The 22,500-nt window shown below is 34.7% G+C and overlaps 1 protein-coding gene across 1 annotated transcript in view; it reads right to left on the bottom strand.

Moving 5' to 3' along the window:
• The window catches only part of LOC133633490 (arf-GAP with dual PH domain-containing protein 1-like), a 54,988-nt gene that overhangs the window by 28,759 nt on the left and 3,729 nt on the right, over positions 1–22,500 (bottom strand). The window contains exons 2-3 of the mRNA XM_062026025.1: positions 8,592–8,722; positions 1,415–1,506 (exon numbers count right to left, since the gene is read on the bottom strand). Of these exons, the coding sequence (XP_061882009.1) occupies positions 1,415–1,506; positions 8,592–8,722 (223 nt within the window). The remainder of the gene's footprint in view (positions 1–1,414; positions 1,507–8,591; positions 8,723–22,500) is intronic.

The following is a 22,500-nucleotide window of genomic DNA, read 5'->3' on the forward strand; positions in this document are numbered from 1 at the left end:
CTAGACTAAATTTGACCAAATTAAACTAGATTAAATTAAACCAAAATAAACTAAACAAATCTGACTAAACCAAAATAAACTAAACTACATTAATTTCAACCAAAATAAACTCAACTCAATTAAATTCAACCAAAATAAACTAAAATTGACAGAAATAAACTAAACCAAATTCAATTAAACCAAAACAAACTGAACAAAGCTGATTAAATCCAAATAAACTGAACTAAAGTTGACCACAGTAAACTAAACTAAATTAAACCCACATAAACTAAACTAAACTGATTACACCAAATAAACTACATTTGACAAAAATAAACCAAACTAGATTAAATTAAACCAATATGAACTAAACAAATCTTACTAAACCAACAAATTAAACTACATTAATTTAAGCCAAAAATAAACTCAACTCAACTAAATTCAACCAGAATAAACTAAACTAAATTAAATTAAACCAAGAATAGACTAAACTCATCTGATTAAACAATAATAAACTAAACTAAATTTGACTGAAATAAACTAAACTAAATTAAATTAAACCAAAAATAGACTAAACACATCTGATTAAACAAAAATAAACTAAACTAAATTTGACCGAAATAAACTAAACTAAATCAAATTAAACCAAAATAAACTAAACAAATCTGACTAAACTACATTATTTTAAACCAAAATAAACTAAACTAAACTCAACCAAAATAAACTAAAATGGACTGAAATAAACTATACTAAATTAAATTAAACCAAAATAAACTAAACAAATCTGATTAAGCCTAAATAAACTGAACTAAAGTTGACCAAAGTAAACTAAACTAAATTAACTGAAACCAACATAAACTAAATAAATCTGATTAAACCTAAATAAACTAAACGAAATTTGACCAAAATAAACTAAACTGAATTAAATTAAACCTAAATAAACTAAACACATAAGATTAAACCAAAATAAACTAAACTAGATTAAATTAAACTACAATAATTTAAACCAAAATAAAATAAACTCAACTAAAGTCTACCAGAATAAACTAAACTTAATTAAATCAAACCGAAATAAACCAAACAAATCTGATTAAACAAAAATAAAATAAACTTAATCGAATTAAATCAAAATAAACTAAACAAATATGATTAAACCAAAATAAACTGAATTTGACCAAAATAAACAAAACTAAATTAAACCAAAATAAACTAAAAAAAATCTGACTAAACCAAAATAAAATAAACTACATTAATTTAAACCAAAATAAACTCAACTCAACAAAATTCTACCAAAATAAACCAAAATAAAGTAAACAAAATTTGACCAAAATAAAGTAAACAAAATTCAACCAAAATAAACTCAACTAAATTCAACACAATGAAATCAAAGGTAAAAAAGGTAAAGCAAAGCGAGACATGAAGAAATCAAACTCACTGGCAGTCTCTATGAGAAGGTTTGTAGTAATAAACGGGGACAGCCGCCTCGTATTTTCTCTTCATCAGCTTGTTACCGTGATCTGCCATGAACTGACAACAACAACAACAACAACGAACATCAGCAATTATATTTTCCATGTACCGTCAACTCCGCACTAAGAGCCGCTACTCTTTTCCTACGCTTTGAACCCCTCGGCTTATAAAACGGTTGCCGCTAATTTATGGATTTGCCTTCGCTGACGGCCATGATGCAAATCATTTACCAAAAAGAACACGAGCAGAGACAATAAAAAAGGTGTGTTATTGTTTGTGCAACGGCGCCCTCTTTTGGACCAGTGGGGGTGAATGCCTACAGTGTTTCATGCTGTTTAAAGTTTTGAACCGGAAGTAGAGGGGCCGTCCCGTAAATTTTACAATATAACTAAAACTATTCTTACATACTAAAGCCTGTCTGTAGTGTAGTGTTTTCATGCTATCGTAATGTAATTAAGCTAGCGTTTTTAGCATTAGCTAATATGCTAACACGTTTACGAGTGTCTGTTTTACTATTATTAACTTACAATGGCATTCTTTTTGTATTGTTTCCGTAAATTCACCAAAATGTCACAGTGGAGTTATTGAGTCTGTTTAGTGGGTCCATGACGATGACTTCTGTTTTGTTTGATCATCCGTTTTACTGCCTTGTTACAGACACTGTTTATGCTAGAATTTTTGGTAAATGTATTTGTATAACCCTAAAAAAATCCTGGCTTTTGATACACGCTGTCATGTTAGTATGTTCATGTTCTAAGCTAGCATTTTAGCACATTTTGATCATTTAAACCAACAATTAATGGGTTTTTAAGACAAACCTCCATCTTGCGAGTGTACTAACTGTTCTCATTAACAAGCTATCATTAGCATGCTAACAGTAAATGTATTCGTATATGGCGTTTCTACTCGTACGGGATCTTCATTCATGACTCCCAGCCACGTTTGTAAGTTTTACAACAGAACTAAAACAATTCTTACTCACTAAACTTCCCATGTGTGATGACTGTCGTTAGAATAATTATGTATATATCATCACACAACTCTTATGCTTAAGGGCCGTTGCTATAGTTATTATCAATGGCGCTGAAATTGTATTTTTCTTTGTCTGTGCAAAGCTGGCAATCCAAAAGATTGCAAGCCGGTCTCGTATCAGCGTTTGTTTCCAGAATCGGCCTGCTGACTGCCAAGGCCGAACATCGAGTACCGTGACGCAGACAGAGCACAGACAAGGCGATATCACCAGCGTCAACACATTTGCATTTTTGTATAATCATGTGGAGTTGTCGAGATTACCCCCTTCCCTCGGCGACAGCTTCAGTGATGTAACCAGGGACCTCCCAAATAAATACGGGAAGCACGCGGGCCGGACTTTTAGAACGTGGTTTGGATCTGAAACTAGAATACAGCCCAAAACACGTCTCTCCTCAATTGAGCAAAATTGAACTCTGTCTCTGCGTGATTCCTTGCTTCTCGTCTGTTTAATAGATGTCATCAGTGTTTGAACCTGACACTGCAGGAGTGTCTTCATGCTATCGTAATGTAATCGAGCTAGCGTCGTTAGCATTAGCTAATATGCTAACACGTTTACGAGTGTCTGGGTTAGTATTATTAACTTACAAGGACATTCTTTTTGTATTGTTTCAGTAAATTCACCAAAACGTCACCGTGGAGTTACTGAGTCCGTTTAGCTGATTGGAGAGCTAGCTTGCGCAGCTAGTGGGTCCATGACGACGGCTTCTGTTTTGTTTGATCATCCGTTTTACTGCCTTGTTACAGACACTAACTATTTATGCTAGTATTTTTGGTAAATGTATTTGTATAACCCTAAAAAAAAATCATGGCTTTTGATACACGGTGTCATGTTAGTATGTTAACGTTTTAAGCTAGCATTTTAGCCCATTTTAATCATTTAAACTGATTTGAAGGCATACCTCCATCTTGCAAGTGTACTAACTGTTGTCATTAACAAGCTATCGTTAGCATGCTAACAGTTTATGTTAACATTTTTGGTAAATGTATTCGTATATGGCGTTTCTCTCATTCATCACTCTCAGCCACGTTTGTAAGTTTTACAATAGAACTAAAACAATTCTTACTTATAAGAATTAAATTAAAGAATTTACTAAACTAAATTCAGTTAAAACAAAATAAATTAAACAAAGATGATTAAATCAAAATAAAGTCAACTAAAGTTGACCAAAGTAAACTAAACTAAATTAAATTAAACCAACATAAACTAAACTAAACTAAACTGATTAAACCAAAGTAAACTATATTTCACCAAAATAAACCAAACTAGATTAAATTAAACCAAAATGAACTAAACAAATCTTACTAAATCTACCAACTACACTACATTAATTTAAACCAAAATAAACTCAACTCAACTAAATTCAACCTGAATAAACTAAACTAAATTAAATTAAACCAAAAATAAACCAAACACATCTGATTAAACAAAAATAAACTAAACTAAATTTGACCGAAATAAACTAAACTAAATCAAATTAAACCAAAATAAACTAAACAAAACAATTCTTACTTATAAGAATTGTTTTATTTATTTTATAATTTTTTAAATGTATTCATTGTTTTTAAACTCCCTCCTCAACGACACCTGGAGTCCAACTTTTGCTTGAATGCAGAATGGCCCCAGTCTATGAACATTACATCATCACACATTCACCACTGCTTGGTGATGGACGGCTGGCAGCACTTCATAGCAGCAGTCGACCTCCAGGGGCCCAACTCCCCGCCCCTCTGTTGCGAGTTGTTGTGATTAAATGTAGCGTGTTTATGTGTGCATTGCATGGAGGTTTTTTCCCACTCCAGACTAGGCCCCCTTAAGAGCCCGGTCTAGATTGTATATTTTTTACTCATCTTCTTCCCCAGCGTTTTACCTTTTTCTTATCCTTTACGGGACGCCTTGTGGCGACCCATCAGCGTTCCTGTTCTGTAACCCTGTACACTGTTTGTTTGTCTCATCTTGAACGGGTTTGTGCTGAAAACATAGTTTCGTTGTACTTGTTGCAATGACATTAAAGACCTATCCTATCCTAAACCGCCCATGTGTGATGACTGTAGGAGTGTTTTCATGCTATCGTAACGTAATCAAGCTAGCGTCGTTAGCATGAGCTAATATGCTAACACGTTTACGAGTGTCTGGGTTAGTATTATTAACTTACAACGGCATTATTAGGGACCGCACGTCCCATTGTCAAAGGAATCCCAAAGGGAGTCCTTTTGCATTAGGACGAAAGGACCTATTGTTATTGTAAGGTTTTATTATTATTTTCCCGCAGCTTTGCGCACTACTTTGACCCCCTTTACATGCTTCAAAACTCACCAAATTTGACACACACATAAAAAAACGTGAACAAAACTCTTTAGTCGAAAAACCAAACCACAAAACTCAAAATTGCGCTCTAGCGCCCCCTAGGCAGAAAACTGCCTGTAACTCCCAGTACGAATGTCATAGAGACATGAAACAAAAACCTCTATGTATGTCTCACTTAGACCTACATTTCATAATTCAACATCTTCGGGCAAAAACCAACAGGAAGTTGGCAATTTCCCCTTCAAGACCAAAATTTACTAAAAACACTCATTTTTGCCTCTTTGAGCTGTAATTTGACCCCCTTAAAATACTTCAAAACTCACCAAACTTTTCACACACGTCAGGACTGGTGAAAATTGAGATATAATAAAAAAACGAACCCCAAAACTCAAAATTGCGCTCTAGCGCCCCCTAGGCAGAAAACTGCCTGTAACTCCCAGTACGAATGTCATAGAGACATGAAACAAAAACCTCTATGTATGTCTCACTTAGACCTACATTTCATAATCCAACATCTTCGGGCAAAAACCAACAGGAAGTTGGCAATTTCCCCTTCAAGACCAACATTTACTAAAAACACTCATTTTTGCCTCTTTGAGCTGTAATTTGACCCCCTTAAAATACTTCAAAACTCACCAAACTTTTCACACACGTCAGGACTGGTGAAAATTGCGATATAATAAAAAAACGAACCCCAAAACTCAAAATTGCGCTCTAGCGCCCCCTAGGCAGAAAACTGCCTGTAACTCCCAGTACGAATGTCATAGAGACATGAAACAAAAACCTCTATGTATGTCTCACTTAGACCTACATTTCATAATTCAACATCTTCGGGCAAAAACCAACAGGAAGTTGGCAATTTCCCCTTCAAGACCAAAATTGACTAAAAACACTCATTTTTGCCTCTTTGAGCTGTAATTTCACCCCCTTAAAATACTTCAAAACTCACCAAACTTTTCACACACGTCAGGACTGGTGAAAATTGCGATATAATAAAAAAACGAACCCCAAAACTCAAAATTGCGCTCTAGCGCCCCCTAGGCAGAAAACTGCCTGTAACTCCCAGTACGAATGTCATAGAGACATGAAACAAAAACCTCTATGTATGTCTCACTTAGACCTACATTTCATAATGCAACATCTTCGGGCAAAAACCAACAGGGAGTTGGCAATTTCCCCTTCAAGACCAAAATTGACTAAAAACACTCATTTTAGCCTCTTTGAGCTGTAATTTGACCCCCTTAAAATACTTCAAAACTCACCAAACTTTTCACACACGTCAGGACTGGTGAAAATTGCGATATAATAAAAAAACGAACCCCAAAACTCAAAATTGCGCTCTAGCGCAATTTTTGAATAAAACAGAGACAAAACTGCTCCCTAGAGGAAAACACAGACAAAACTGCTTGTAACTTCCGGTAGGAACGTCTTAGAGACATGAAACAAAAACCTCTATGTATGTCTCACTTAGACCTACATTTCATAATTCAACATCTTCGGGCAAAAACCAACAGGAAGTTGGCAATTTCCCCTTCAAGACCAAAATTTACTAAAAACACTCATTTTTGCCTCTTTGAGCTGTAATTTGACCCCCTTAAAATACTTCAAAACTCACCAAACTTTTCACACACGTCAGGACTGGTGAAAATTGCGATATAATAAAAAAACTAACCCCAAAACTCAAAATTGCGCTCTAGCGCCCCCTAGGCAGAAAACTGCCTGTAACTCCCAGTACGAATGTCATAGAGACATGAAACAAAAACCTCTATGTATGTCTCACTTAGACCTACATTTCATAATTCAACATCTTCGGGCAGAAACCAACAGGAAGTTGGCAATTTCCCCTTCAAGACCAAAATGTACTAAAAACACTCATTTTTGCCTATTTGAGCTGTAATTTGACCCCCTTAAAATACTTCAAAACTCACCAAACTTTTCACACACGTCAGGACTGGTGAAAATTGCGATATAATAAAAAAACGAACCCCAAAACTCAAAATTGCGCTCTAGCGCCCCCTAGGCAGAAAACGGCCTGTAACTCCCAGTACGAATGTCATAGAGACATGAAACAAAAACCTCTATGTATGTCTCACTTAGACCTACATTTCATAATCCAACATCTTCGGGCAAAAACCAACAGGAAGTTGGCAATTTCCCCTTCAAGACCAAAATTTACTAAAAACACTCATTTTTGCCTCTTTGAGCTGTAATTTGACCCCCTTAAAATACTTCAAAACTCACCAAACTTTTCACACACGTCAGGACTGGTGAAAATTGCGATATAATAAAAAAACGAACCCCAAAACTCAAAATTGCGCTCTAGCGCCCCCTAGGCAGAAAACTGCCTGTAACTCCCAGTACGAATGTCATAGAGACATGAAACAAAAACCTCTATGTATGTCTCACTTAGACCTACATTTCATAATGCAACATCTTCGGGCAAAAACCAACAGGAAGTTGGCAATTTCCCCTTCAAGACCAAAATTTACTAAAAACACTCATTTTTGCCTCTTTGAGCTGTAATTTGACCCCCTTAAAATACTTCAAAACTCACCAAACTTTTCACACACGTCAGGACTGGTGAAAATTGCGATATAATAAAAAAACGAACCCCAAAACTCAAAATTGCGCTCTAGCGCAATTTTTGAATAAAACAGAGACAAAACTGCTCCCTAGAGGAAAACACAGACAAAACTGCTTGTAACTTCCGGTAGGAACGTCTTAGAGACATGAAACAAAAACCTCTATGTATGTCTCACTTAGACCTACATTTCATAATTGAACATCTGCGGGCAAAAACCAACACGAAGTTGGCAATTTCCCCTTCAAGACCAAAATTTACTAAAAACACTAATTTTTGCCTCTTAGAGCTGTAATTTGACCCCCTTAAAATACTTCAAAACTCACCAAACTTTTTACACACGTCAGGACTGGTGAAAATTGCGATATAATAAAAAAACGAACCCCAAAACTCAAAATTGCGCTCTAGCGCAATTTTTGAATAAAACAGAGACAAAACTGCTCCCCAGAGGAAAACACAGACAAAATTGCTTGTAACTTCCGGTAGGAACGTCTTAGAGACATGAAACAAAAACCTCTATGTAGGTCTCTCCTAGACCTACATTTCATTCTTTGACATCTTTCAGCAAAAATCAACAGGAAGTTTGCAATCTCCCCTTCAGAACTAAATTTTTGTAAAAAGCGGTCACCAAACATCAAACATTATCTCCTCTGAGCGCGTTTGTCGTTTCGGCTTCAAACTACTACAGAAGAGAGATTGAACCCTTCTGATTAAAAGTTGACAAAAGAGTTTTGATAAGTGCTACGGTTTTGATTTTACGAGCCTTCAAAGAAAAGAACCACTGTGCCGCAGCACCTAGGAAAAAAAACACAGACACAACTTCCTCTAACTCCCAGTACGAATATCGTAGAGACATGAAACAAAAACCTCTATGTAGGCCTGACTTAGAGCTAGATTTCATACACTGACCACTTAGGACTAGCACCTGCCAAATATGCGGGCCCGACCAACGCTGCTTGCAGCTTTAATTTTTGTATTGTTTCAGTAAATTCACCAAAACGTCACAGTGGAGTTATTGAGTCTGTTTAGCTGATTGGAGAGCTAGCTTGCGCAGCGAGCGGGTCCATGACGACGACTTCTGTTTTGTTTGATCGGCCGTTTTACTGCCGTGTTATAGGCACCGTTTATGTGAGCAAACATTTACAAAAAATAACTCATTTCACACAGCGGCTAATGAAATACGCTAGCTTTCGTAGCTACGTTCCCTGTCGTCGCCTGCCTCACCTGCACCTCGTGGTCCTCCCAGCGGGACAGACTCAGCGACTTCACCTTGCTGACTTCGGGGATGTTGCGGTGGATCCCCGAGCACGCCAGACAGATGAAGACGCCCAGCGAGGTGGAACTCCAGTCCGGGTCTGCGCAAGAGGGAACAGGAATCAAACAGTTGTTGACTTTTCAACCGTCTGATAAACTTCTTTGGTGGAACTGCTTGTTGGTTTTTTGTTTTGTAAATATGCTTGCTAGGAAGAACGTTATCTCGGCTCGGAAGAAGCCCGCATTCTTTAAAGTAAACAAACCGGATGAGAACATTTATCTAAGGGTTTTATGTAAGATGCGTGCTAACTGTTCCTATGTCATCATGCTAACATTAGCGTGCTAGCGTTTAAAGCTAGCATTTTAGCTCATTTTAAACACAAACCAAAAAGGAATGGGTTTTGAGTCATGTCTTCATCTGTACTAACTGTTCCCGTTATGACAATGCTATCATGCTAGCAATCGTATTCATTTAAACATAAAAATAATGGCTATTGATATTTGGCGCCATCTTAGAAGTATGCTAAGATCTCTGATATTAGCATGCTAACATTGACGTGCTAACTATTTATAATAGCATTTTTGGTATAACCCCCCAAAAAAATCATAGCTTTTGATACACGGTGTCTTGTTAGTATGTTAACGTTTTGAGCTAGCATTTGAAAAAGTAATGGGTTTTGAGTCATGCCTCCATCTTGCAAGTGTACTAACTGTTGCCATTACGACAAGGTAATGTTAGCATGCTAACGTTTTATGCTAGCAATTTAACAAATCGTATTCATTTAAACATAAAAATAATGGCTATTGATATTTGGCGCCATCTTAGAAGTATGCTAAGATCTCTGAAATTAGCATGCTAACATTGACATGCTAACTATTTATAATAGCATTTTTGGTATAACCCCCCAAAAAAATCATAGCTTTTGATACACGGTGTCTTGTTAGTATGTTAACGTTTTGAGCTAGCATTTGAAAAAGTAATGGGTTTTGAGTCATGCCTCCATCTTGCAAGTGTACTAACTGTTGCCATTACGACAAGGTAATGTTAGCATGCTAACGTTTTATGCTAGCAATTTAACAAATCGTATTCATTTAAACATAAAAATAATGGCTATTGATATTTGGCGCCATCTTAGAAGTATGCTAAGATCTCTGATATTAGCATGCTAACATTGACGTGCTAACTATTTATAATAGCATTTTTGGTATAACCCCCCCAAAAAATCATAGCTTTTGATACACGGTGTCTTGTTAGTATGTTAACATTTTGAGCTAGCATTTGAAAAAGTAATGGGGTTTGAGTCATGCCTCCATCTTGCAAGTGTACTAACTTTTGCCATTACGACAAGGTAATGTTAGCATGCTAACGTTTTATGCTAGCAATTTAACAAATCGTATTCATTTAAACATAAAAATAATGGCTATTGATATTTGGCGCCATCTTAGAAGTATGCTAAGATCTCTGATATTAGCATGCTAACATTGACATGCTAACTATTTATGATAGCATTTTTGGTATAACCCCCCAAAAAATCATAGCTTTTGATACACGGTGTCTTGTTAGTATGTTAACGTTTTGAGCTAGCATTTGAAAAAGTAATGGGTTTTGAGTCATGCCTCCATCTTGCAAGTGTACTAACTGTTGCCATTACGACAAGGTAATGTTAGCATGCTAACGTTTTATGCTAGCAATTTAACAAATCGTATTCATTTAAACATCAAAATAATGGCTATTGATATTTGGCGCCATCTTAGAAGTATGCTAAGATCTCTGATATTAGCATGCTAACATTGACATGCTAACTATTTATGATAGCATTTTTGGTATAACCCCCCCAAAAAATCATAGCTTTTGATACACGGTGTCTTGTTAGTATGTTAACGTTTTGAGCTAGCATTTGAAAAAGTAATGGGTTTTGAGTCATGCCTCCATCTTGCAAGTGTACTAACTGTTGCCATTACGACAAGCTAATGTTAGCATGCTAACGTTTTATGCTAGCAATTTAACAAATCGTATTCATTTAAACATAAAAATAATGGCTATTGATATTTGGCGCCATCTTAGAAGTATGCTAAGATCTCTGTTATTAGCATGCTAACATTGACATCCTAACTATTTATAATAGCATTTTTGGTATAACCCCCCAAAAAAATCATAGCTTTTGATACACGGTGTCTTGTTAGTATGTTAACGTTTTGAGCTAGCATTTGAAAAAGTAATGGGTTTTGAGTCATGCCTCCATCTTGCAAGTGTACTAACTGTTGCCATTACGACAAGGTAATGTTAGCATGCTAACGTTTTATGCTAGCAATTTAACAAATCGTATTCATTTAAACATAAAAATAATGGCTATTGATATTTGGCGCCATCTTAGAAGTATGCTAAGATCTCTGATATTAGCATGCTAACATTGACATGCTAACTATTTAAAATAGCATTTTTGGTATAACCCCCCAAAAAATCATAGCTTTTGATACACGGTGTCTTGTTAGTATGTTAACGTTTTGAGCTAGCATTTGAAAAAGTAATGGGGTTTGAGTCATGCCTCCATCTTGCAAGTGTACTAACTGTTGCCATTACGACAAGGTAATGTTAGCATGCTAACGTTTTATGCTAGCAATTTAACAAATCGTATTCATTTAAACATAAAAATAATGGCTATTGATATTTGGCGCCATCTTAGAAGTATGCTAAGATCTCTGATATTAGCATGCTAACATTGACATGCTAACTATTTATAATAGCATTTTTGGTATAACCCCCCAAAAAATCATAGCTTTTGATACACGGTGTCTTGTTAGTATGTTAACGTTTTGAGCTAGCATTTAAAAAAGTAATGGGTTTTGAGTCATGCCTCCATCTTGCAAGTGTACTAACTGTTGCCATTACGACAAGGTAATGTTAGCATGCTAACGTTTTATGCTAGCAATTTAACAAATCGTATTCATTTAAACATAAAAATAATGGCTATTGATATTTGGCGCCATCTTAGAAGTATGCTAAGATCTCTGTTATTAGCATGCTAACATTGACATGCTAACTATTTATAATAGCATTTTTGGTATAACCCCCCAAAAAAATCATAGCTTTTGATACACGGTGTCTTGTTAGTATGTTAACGTTTTGAGCTAGCATTTGAAAAAGTAATGGGTTTTGAGTCATGCCTCCATCTTGCAAGTGTACTAACTGTTGCCATTACGACAAGGTAATGTTAGCATGCTAACGTTTTATGCTAGCAATTTAACAAATCGTATTCATTTAAACATAAAAATAATGGCTATTGATATTTGGCGCCATCTTAGAAGTATGCTAAGATCTCTGACATTAGCATGCTAACATTGACATGCTAACTATTTATAATAGCATTTTTGGTATAACCCCCCAAAAAATCGTAGCTTTTGATACACGGTGTCTTGTTAGTATGTTAACGTTTTGAGCTAGCATTTGAAAAAGTAATGGGTTTTGAGTCATGCCTCCATCTTGCAAGTGTACTAACTGTTGCCATTACGACAAGGTAATGTTAGCATGCTAACGTTTTATGCTAGCAATTTAACAAATCGTATTCATTTAAACATAAAAATAATGGCTATTGATATTTGGCGCCATCTTAGAAGTATGCTAAGATCTCTGATATTAGCATGCTAACATTGACATGCTAACTATTTATAATAGCATTTTTGGTATAACCCCCAAAAAATCATAGCTTTTGATACACGGTGTCTTGTTAGTATGTTAATGTTTTGAGCTAGCATTTGAAAAAGTAATGGGTTTTGAGTCATGCCTCCATCTTGCAAGTGTACTAACTGTTGCCATTACGACAAGGTAATGTTAGCATGCTAACGTTTTATGCTAGCAATTTAACAAATCGTATTCATTTAAACATAAAAATAATGGCTATTGATATTTGGCGCCATCTTAGAAGTATGCTAAGATCTCTGACATTAGCATGCTAACATTGACATGCTAACTATTTATAATAGCATTTTTGGTATAACCCCCCCAAAAAATCGTAGCTTTTGATACACGGTGTCTTGTTAGTATGTTAACGTTTTGAGCTAGCATTTGAAAAAGTAATGGGTTTTGAGTCATGCCTCCATCTTGCAAGTGTACTAACTGTTGCCATTACGACAAGGTAATGTTATCATGCTAACGTTTTATGCTAGCAATTTAACAAATCGTATTCATTTAAACATAAAAATAATGGCTATTGATATTTGGCGCCATCTTAGAAGTATGCTAAGATCTCTGTTATTAGCATGCTAACATTGACATGCTAACTATTTATAATAGCATTTTTGGTATAACCCCCCCAAAAAAATCATAGCTTTTGATACACGGTGTCTTGTTAGTATGTTAACGTTTTGAGCTAGCATTTGAAAAAGTAATGGGTTTTGAGTCATGCCTCCATCTTGCAAGTGTACTAACTGTTGCCATTACGACAAGGTAATGTTAGCATGCTAACGTTTTATGCTAGCAATTTAACAAATCGTATTCATTTAAACATAAAAATAATGGCTATTGATATTTGGCGCCATCTTAGAAGTATGCTAAGATCTCTGACATTAGCATGCTAACATTGACATGCTAACTATTTATAATAGCATTTTTGGTATAACCCCCCAAAAAATCGTAGCTTTTGATACACGGTGTCTTGTTAGTATGTTAACGTTTTGAGCTAGCATTTGAAAAAGTAATGGGTTTTGAGTCATGCCTCCATCTTGCAAGTGTACTAACTGTTGCCATTACGACAAGGTAATGTTAGCATGCTAACGTTTTATGCTAGCAATTTAACAAATCGTATTCATTTAAACATAAAAATAATGGCTATTGATATTTGGCGCCATCTTAGAAGTATGCTAAGATCTCTGTTATTAGCATGCTAACATTGACATGCTAACTATTTATAATAGCATTTTTGGTATAACCCCCCAAAAAAATCATAGCTTTTGATACACGGTGTCTTGTTAGTATGTTAACGTTTTGAGCTAGCATTTGAAAAAGTAATGGGTTTTGAGTCATGCCTCCATCTTGCAAGTGTACTAACTGTTGCCATTACGACAAGGTAATGTTAGCATGCTAACGTTTTATGCTAGCAATTTAACAAATCGTATTCATTTAAACATAAAAATAATGGCTATTGATATTTGGCGCCATCTTAGAAGTATGCTAAGATCTCTGACATTAGCATGCTAACATTGACATGCTAACTATTTATAATAGCATTTTTGGTATAACCCCCCAAAAAATCGTAGCTTTTGATACACGGTGTCTTGTTAGTATGTTAACGTTTTGAGCTAGCATTTGAAAAAGTAATGGGTTTTGAGTCATGCCTCCATCTTGCAAGTGTACTAACTGTTGCCATTACGACAAGGTAATGTTAGCATGCTAACGTTTTATGCTAGCAATTTAACAAATCGTATTCATTTAAACATAAAATTAACGGCTATTGATATTTGGCGCCATCTTAGAAGTATGCCAAGATCTCCGATATTAGCATGCTAACATTGACGTGCTGACTATTTATGCTAGCATTTTTGTCAAATGTTTTTGTATGTATATAATCATGGCTTTTGATACACGGTGTCATGTTAGTATGTCAATGTTTTGAGCTAGCATTTTAGCTCATTTTGATCACAAACCAAAAATAATGGGTTTTGAGTCATGCCTCCATTATGACAAGCTAACGTTAGCATGCTAACGTTTTATGCTAGCAATTCAACAAATCGTATTCAATCAAACATAAAAATAACAGCAATTGATATTTGCGCCATATTAGAAGTATGCCAAGATCTGTGATATTAGCATGCTAACATTGACATGCTAACTATTTATGCTGGCATTTTTAGTAAATGTTTTTGTATAACTATAAAAAAAATCATGGCTTTTGTTTTGATACGTTGTGTCATGTTAGCACGTTTTAAGCTCGCATTTTAACACATTTTGGGGATTTAAACCAAAATTTCAAAGGTTTAGAGAGATGCCTCCATCTTGCGTGTACTAACTGTTCCCATTAAACAAGCTAACATTAGCATGCTAACAGTTTGTTGACATTTTTGGTAAATGTATTCGTATGACCCTAAAAATATTTATGGCTTTTTAAAACTTGGTGTCATCTAAGATACATGCTAACTTTTCCTATTTCATCGTGCTATCATTAGCATGTTAACATTTGAAGCTAGCATTTCAGCTTATTTTGATCATTTAAATCAAAAATTCACGAGTTTTAAGACATGCCTCCATATTGCAAGTGTACTAATCGTTCCCGATACAACAAGCTAACTGTAACATACTAATGTTTTATACTAGCATTCTAACAAATTTTAGAAGTATGCCAACATCTCCTATATTAGCGTGCTAACATTACCTGCTAACATTTTATATACATGCATTTTAGCTTAGTTTGTATGTTTAGACCTAAAAATCATGTATTTTGATACTTGGCACCGCACCATCTTAGAAGTATGCCAACTTGTCCTATCTTAGCACGTTAACGTGCTAATATTTTATGCTACTATTTATGGTCAATGTATTCGAATGTATAAAATCACAGCTTTTGATACCTGTGTCACGTAAGATACATGCTAACTTTTCCTAGTCATCGTGCTAACATTAACGTATTAACATTTTAAGCTAGCATTTCAACACATTTTGATCGTTTAAAACAAAAAAAATTATGTTTGAGACACTCCTCCTCTTGCATGTGTACTAACTGCTCTCATTATAACATGCTAACGTTAGCATGCTAAAATTTTATGCTACCATTTATGGTAAATGTATTCGTATAGGCCAGAAAAAAAAATCACAGCTTTTGATACTCGCCGTCACGTAAGACACATGCTAACTTTTCCTCGTCATCATGCTAACATTAGCGTGTTAACATTTTTTAAGCTAGCATTTCAACACATTTTGATGGTTTAAAACAAAAAAATCATGGTTTTTGAGACACGCCTCCTCTTGCAAGTGTACTAACTGTTTTCATTTTAACATGCTAATGTTAGCATGCTAACGTTTTATGCTACCATTTATGGTAAATGTATTCATATAGCCCAGAAAAAAAATCACAGCTTTTGATACTCGGCGTCACGTAAGAGACATGCTAACTTTTCCTCTTCATCATGCTAACATTAGCGTGTTAACATTTTAAGCTAGCATTTCAACACATTTTGATGGTTTAAAACAATAAAATCATGGCTTTTGAGACACGCCTCCTCTTGCAAGTGTACTAACCGTTCTCATTATAACACGCTAACGTTAAAATGCTAACCTTTTATGCTACCATTTATGGTAAATGTATTCGTATAACCCAGGAAAAAAATCACAGCTTTTGATACTTGCGTCACATAAGAGACATGCTAACTTTTCCTCGTCATCATGCTAACATTAGCGTGTCAACATTTTTTAAGCTAGCATTTCAACACATTTTTGATCGTTTAAAACAAAAAAAATCATGGCTTTTGAGACACGCCTCCTCTTGCAAGTGTACAGCCCTTTTGAGACACTTGTGATTTAGGGCTATATAAATAAACATTGATTGATACTAACTGTTCCCCTTATAACAAGCTAACACTAGAATGCTAACAGTTTATGTAAAAATGTTTGGTTAAATGTATTCACATATCCCTAAAAATAATTATGGCTTTTGATACTTGGCGTCACGTAAGACACATGCTAACTTTTCCTATGTCATCATGCTAACATTAGCATGTTAACATTTGAAGCTAGCATTTGAGCTTATCTTTTGATACTTGGCGTCACGTAAGACACATGCTAACTTTTCCCCGTCATCATGCTAACATTAGCGTGTCAAAATTTTTTAAGCTAGCATTTCAACACATTTTGATTGTTTAAAACAAAATAATAATGTATTTTGAGACGCGCCTCCTCTTGCAAGTCTACTAACTGTTCCCATTATAACAAGCTAACATTAGCATGCTAACAGCTTATGTAAAAATGTTTGGCTAAATGTATTCACATATCCCTAAAAATAATTATGGCTTTTGATACTTGGTGTCATCTAAGATACATGCTAACTTTTCCTATGTCATCATGCTAACATTAGCATGTTAACATTTGAAGCTAGCATTTGAGCTTATCTTTTGATACTTGGCGTCACGTAAGACACATGCTAACTTTTCCCCGTCATCATGCTAACATTAGCGTGTCAACATTTTTTAAGCTAGCATTTCAACACATTTTGATTGTTTAAAACAAAATAATGTATTTTGAGACGCGCCTCCTCTTGCAAGTCTACTAACTGTTCCCATTATAACAAGCTAACATTAGCATGCTAACAGTTTATGTAAAAATGTTTGGTTAAATGTATTCACATATCCCTAAAAATAATTATGGCTTTTGATACTTGGTGTCATCTAAGATACATGCTAACTTTTCCTATGTCATCATGCTAACATTAGCATGTTAACATTTGAAGCGAGCATTTGAGCTTATCTTTTGATACTTGGCGTCACGTAAGACACATGCTAACTTTTCCTCGTCATCATGCTAACATTAGCGTGTCAACATTTTTTAAGCTAGCATTTCAACACATTTTGATTGTTTAAAACAAAATAATAATGTATTTTGAGACACGCCTCCTCTTGCAAGTCTACTAACTGTTCCCATTATAACAAGCTAGCATTAGCATGCTAACAGTTTATGTAAAAATGTTTGGTTAAATGTATTCACATATCCCTAAAAATAATTATGGCTTTTGATACTTGGCGTCACGTAAGACACATGCTAACTTTTCCTCGTCATCATGCTAACATTAGCGTGTCAACATTTTTTAAGCTAGCATTTCAACACATTTTTGATCGTTTAAAACAAAAAAAATCATGGCTTTTGAGACACGCCTCCTCTTGCAAGTGTACAGCCCTTTTGAGACACTTGTGATTTAGGGCTATATAAATAAACATTGATTGATACTAACTGTTCCCATTATAACAAGCTAACATTAGCATGCTAACAGTTTATGTAAAAATGTTTGGTTAAATGTATTCACATATCCCTAAAAATAATTATGGCTTTTGATACTTGGTGTCATCTAAGATACATGCTAACTTTTCCTATGTCATCATGCTAACATTAGCATGTTAACATTTGAAGCTAGCATTTGAGCTTATCTTTTGATACTTGGCGTCACGTAAGACACATGCTAACTTTTCCCCGTCATCTTGCTAACATTAGCGTGTCAACATTTTTTAAGCTAGCATTTCAACACATTTTGATTGTTTAAAACAAAATAATAATGTATTTTGAGACACGCCTCCTCTTGCAAGTCTACTAACTGTTCCCATTATAACAAGCTAACATTAGCATGCTAACAGTTTATGTAAAAATGTTTGGTTAAATGTATTCACATATCCCTAAAAATAATTATGGCTTTTGATACTTGGTGTCATCTAAGATACATGCTAACTTCTCCTATGTCATCATGCTAACATTAGCATGTTAACATTTGAAGCTAGCATTTGAGCTTATCTTTTGATACTTGGCGTCACGTAAGACACATGCTAACTTTTCCTCGTCATCATGCTAACGTTAGCGTGTCAACATTTTTTAAGCTAGCATTTCAACACATTTTGATTGTTTAAAACAAAATAATAATGTATTTTGAGACACGCCTCCTCTTGCAAGTCTACTAACTGTTCCCATTATAACAAGCTAACATTAGCATGCTAACAGTTTATGTAAAAATGTTTGGTTAAATGTATTCACATATCCCTAAAAATAATTATGGCTTTTGATACTTGGTGTCATCTAAGATACATGCTAACTTCTCCTATGTCATCATGCTAACATTAGCATGTTAACATTTGAAGCTAGCATTTGAGCTTATCTTTTGATACTTGGCGTCACGTAAGACACATGCTAACTTTTCCTCGTCATCATGCTAACGTTAGCGTGTCAACATTTTTTAAGCTAGCATTTCAACACATTTTGATTGTTTAAAACAAAATAATAATGTATTTTGAGACGCGCCTCCTCTTGCAAGTCTACTAACTGTTCCCATTATAACAAGCTAACATTAGCATGCTAACAGTTTATGTAAAAATGTTTGGTTAAATGTATTCACATATCCCTAAAAATAATTATGGCTTTTGATACTTGGCGTCACGTAAGACACATGCTAACTTTTCCTCGTCATCATGCTAACGTTAGCGTGTCAACATTTTTTAAGCTAGCATTTCAACACATTTTGATTGTTTAAAACAAAATAATAATGTATTTTGAGACACGCCTCCTCTTGCAAGTCTACTAACTGTTCCCATTATAAGAAGCTAACATTAGCATGCTAACAGTTTATGTAAAAATGTTTGGTTAAATGTATTCACATATCCCTAAAAATAATTATGGCTTTTGATACTTGGTGTCATCTAAGATACATGCTAGCTTTTCCTATGTCATCATGCTAACATTAGCATGTTAACATTTGAAGCTAGCATTTGAGCTTATCTTTTGATACTTGGCGTCACGTAAGACACATGCTAACTTTTCCCCGTCATCATGCTAACATTAGCGTGTCGACATTTTTTAAGCTAGCATTTCAACACATTTTGATTGTTTAAAACAAAATAATAATGTATTTTGAGACACGCCTCCTCTTGCAAGTCTACTAACTGTTCCCATTATAACAAGCTAACATTAGCATGCTAACAGTTTATGTAAAAATGTTTGGTTAAATGTATTCACATATCCCTAAAAATAATTATGGCTTTTGATACTTGGTGTCATCTAAGATACATGCTAACTTTTCCTATGTCATCATGCTAACATTAGCATGTTAACATTTGAAGCTAGCATTTGAGCTTACCTTTTGATACTTGGCGTCACGTAAGACACATGCTAACTTTTCCTCGTCATCATGCTAACATTAGCGTGTCAACATTTTTTAAGCTAGCACTTCAACACATTTTTGATTGTTTAAAACAAAATAATAATGTATTTTGAGACACGCCTCCTCTTGCAAGTCTACTAACTGTTCCCATTGTAACAAGCTAACATTAGCATGCTAACAGTTTATGTAAAAATGTTTGGCTAAATGTATTCACATATCCCTAAAAATAATTATGGCTTTTGATACTTGGTGTCATCTAAGATACATGCTAACTTTTCCTATGTCATCATGCTAACATTAGCATGTTAACATTTGAAGCTAGCATTTGAGCTTATCTTTTGATACTTGGCGTCACGTAAGACACATGCTAACTTTTCCTCGTCATCATGCTAACGTTAGCGTGTCAACATTTTTTAAGCTAGCATTTCAACACATTTTGATTGTTTAAAACAAAAAAATAATGTATTTTGAGACACGCCTCCTCTTGCAAGTCTACTAACTGTTCCCATTATAACAAGCTAACATTAGCATGCTAACAGTTTATGTAAAAATGTTTGGTTAAATGTATTCACATATCCCTAAAAATAATTATGGCTTTTGATACTTGGCGTCACGTAAGACAATGCTAACTTTTCCCCGTCATCATGCTAACATTAGCGTGTCAACATTTTTTAAGCTAGCATTTCAACACATTTTTGATCGTTTAAAACAAAAAAAATCATGGCTTTTGAGACATGCCTCCTCTTGCAAGTGTACAGCCCTTTTGAGACACTTGTGATTTAGGGCTATATAAATAAACATTGATTGATACTAACTGTTCCCATTATAACAAGCTAACATTAGCATGCTAACAGTTTATGTAAAAATGTTTGGTTAAATGTATTCACATATCCCTAAAAATAATTATGGCTTTTGATACTTGGTGTCATCTAAGATACATGCTAACTTTTCCTATGTCATCATGCTAACATTAGCATGTTAACATTTGAAGCTGGCATTTGAGCTTATCTTTTGATACTTGGCGTCACGTAAGACACATGCTAACTTTTCCTCGTCATCATGCTAACATTAGCGTGTCAACATTTTTTAAGCTAGCATTTCAACACATTTTGATTGTTTAAAACAAAATAATAATGTATTTTGAGACACGCCTCCTCTTGCAAGTCTACTAACTGTTCCCATTATAACAAGCTAACATTAGCATGCTAACAGTTTATGTAAAAATGTTTGGTTAAATGTATTCACATATCCCTAAAAATAATTATGGCTTTTGATACTTGGCGTCACGTAAGACACATGCTAACTTTTCCTCGTCATCATGCTAACATTAGCGTGTCAACATTTTTTAAGCTAGCATTTCAACACATTTTGATGGTTTAAAACAAAATAATAATGTATTTTGAGACACGCCTCCTCTTGCAAGTCTACCAACTGTTCCCATTATAACAAGCTAACATTAGCATGCTAACAGTTTATGTAAAAATGTTTGGTTAAATGTATTCACATATCCCTAAAAATAATTATGGCTTTTGATACTTGGTGTCATCTAAGATACATGCTAACTTTTCCTATGTCATCATGCTAAACATTAGCATGTTAACATTTGAAGCTAGCATTTGAGCTTATCTTTTGATACTTGGCGTCACGTAAGACACATGCTAACTTTTCCTCGTCATCGTGCTAACATTAGCGTGTCAACATTTTTTAAGCTAGCATTTCAACACATTTTTGATCGTTTAAAACAAAATAATAATGTATTTTGAGACGCGCCTCCTCTTGCAAGTCTACTAACTGTTCCCATTGTAACAAGCTAACATTAGCATGCTAACAGTTTATGTAAAAATGTTTGGTTAAATGTATTCACATATCCCTAAAAATAATTATGGCTTTTGATACTTGGCGTCACGTAAGACACATGCTAACTTTTCCCCGTCATCATGCTAACGTTAGCGTGTCAACATTTTTTAAACTAGCATTTCAACACATTTTTGATCGTTTAAAACAAAAAAAAATCATGGCTTTTGAGACATGCCTCCTCTTGCAAGTGTACAGCCCTTTTGAGACACTTGTGATTTAGGGCTATATAAATAAACATTGATTGATACTAACTGTTCCCATTATAACAAGCTAACATTAGCATGCTAACAGTTTATGTAAAAATGTTTGGTTAAATGTATTCACATATCCCTAAAAATAATTATGGCTTTTGATACTTGGTGTCATCTAAGATACATGCTAACTTTTCCTATGTCATCATGCTAACATTAGCATGTTAACATTTGAAGCTGGCATTTGAGCTTATCTTTTGATACTTGGCGTCACGTAAGACACATGCTAACTTTTCCCCGTCATCATGCTAACATTAGCGTGTCAACATTTTTTAAGCTAGCATTTCAACACATTTTGATTGTTTAAAACAAAATAATAATGTATTTTGAGACGCGCCTCCTCTTGCAAGTCTACTAACTGTTCCCATTATAACAAGCTAACATTAGCATGCTAACAGTTTATGTAAAAATGTTTGGTTAAATGTATTCACATATCCCTAAAAATAATTATGGCTTTTGATACTTGGTGTCATCTAAGATACATGCTAACTTTTCCTATGTCATCATGCTAACATTAGCATGTTAACATTTGAAGCTAGCATTTGAGCTTATCTTTTGATACTTGGCGTCACGTAAGACACATGCTAACTTTTCCCCGTCATCATGCTAACATTAGCGTGTCAACATTTTTTAAGCTAGCATTTCAACACATTTTGATTGTTTAAAACAAAATAATAATGTATTTTGAGACACGCCTCCTCTTGCAAGTCTACTAACTGTTCCCATTATAACAAGCTAACATTAGCATGCTAACAGTTTATGTAAAAATGTTTGGCTAAATGTATTCACATATCCCTAAAAATAATTATGGCTTTTGATACTTGGTGTCATCTAAGATACATGCTAACTTTTCCTATGTCATCATGCTAACATTAGCATGTTAACATTTGAAGCTAGCATTTGAGCTTATCTTTTGATACTTGGCGTCACGTA

The sequence above is a fragment of the Entelurus aequoreus genome, linkage group LG18 (assembly GCF_033978785.1).
Source record: "Entelurus aequoreus isolate RoL-2023_Sb linkage group LG18, RoL_Eaeq_v1.1, whole genome shotgun sequence".
NCBI classification, from domain to species: domain Eukaryota; kingdom Metazoa; phylum Chordata; class Actinopteri; order Syngnathiformes; family Syngnathidae; genus Entelurus; species Entelurus aequoreus.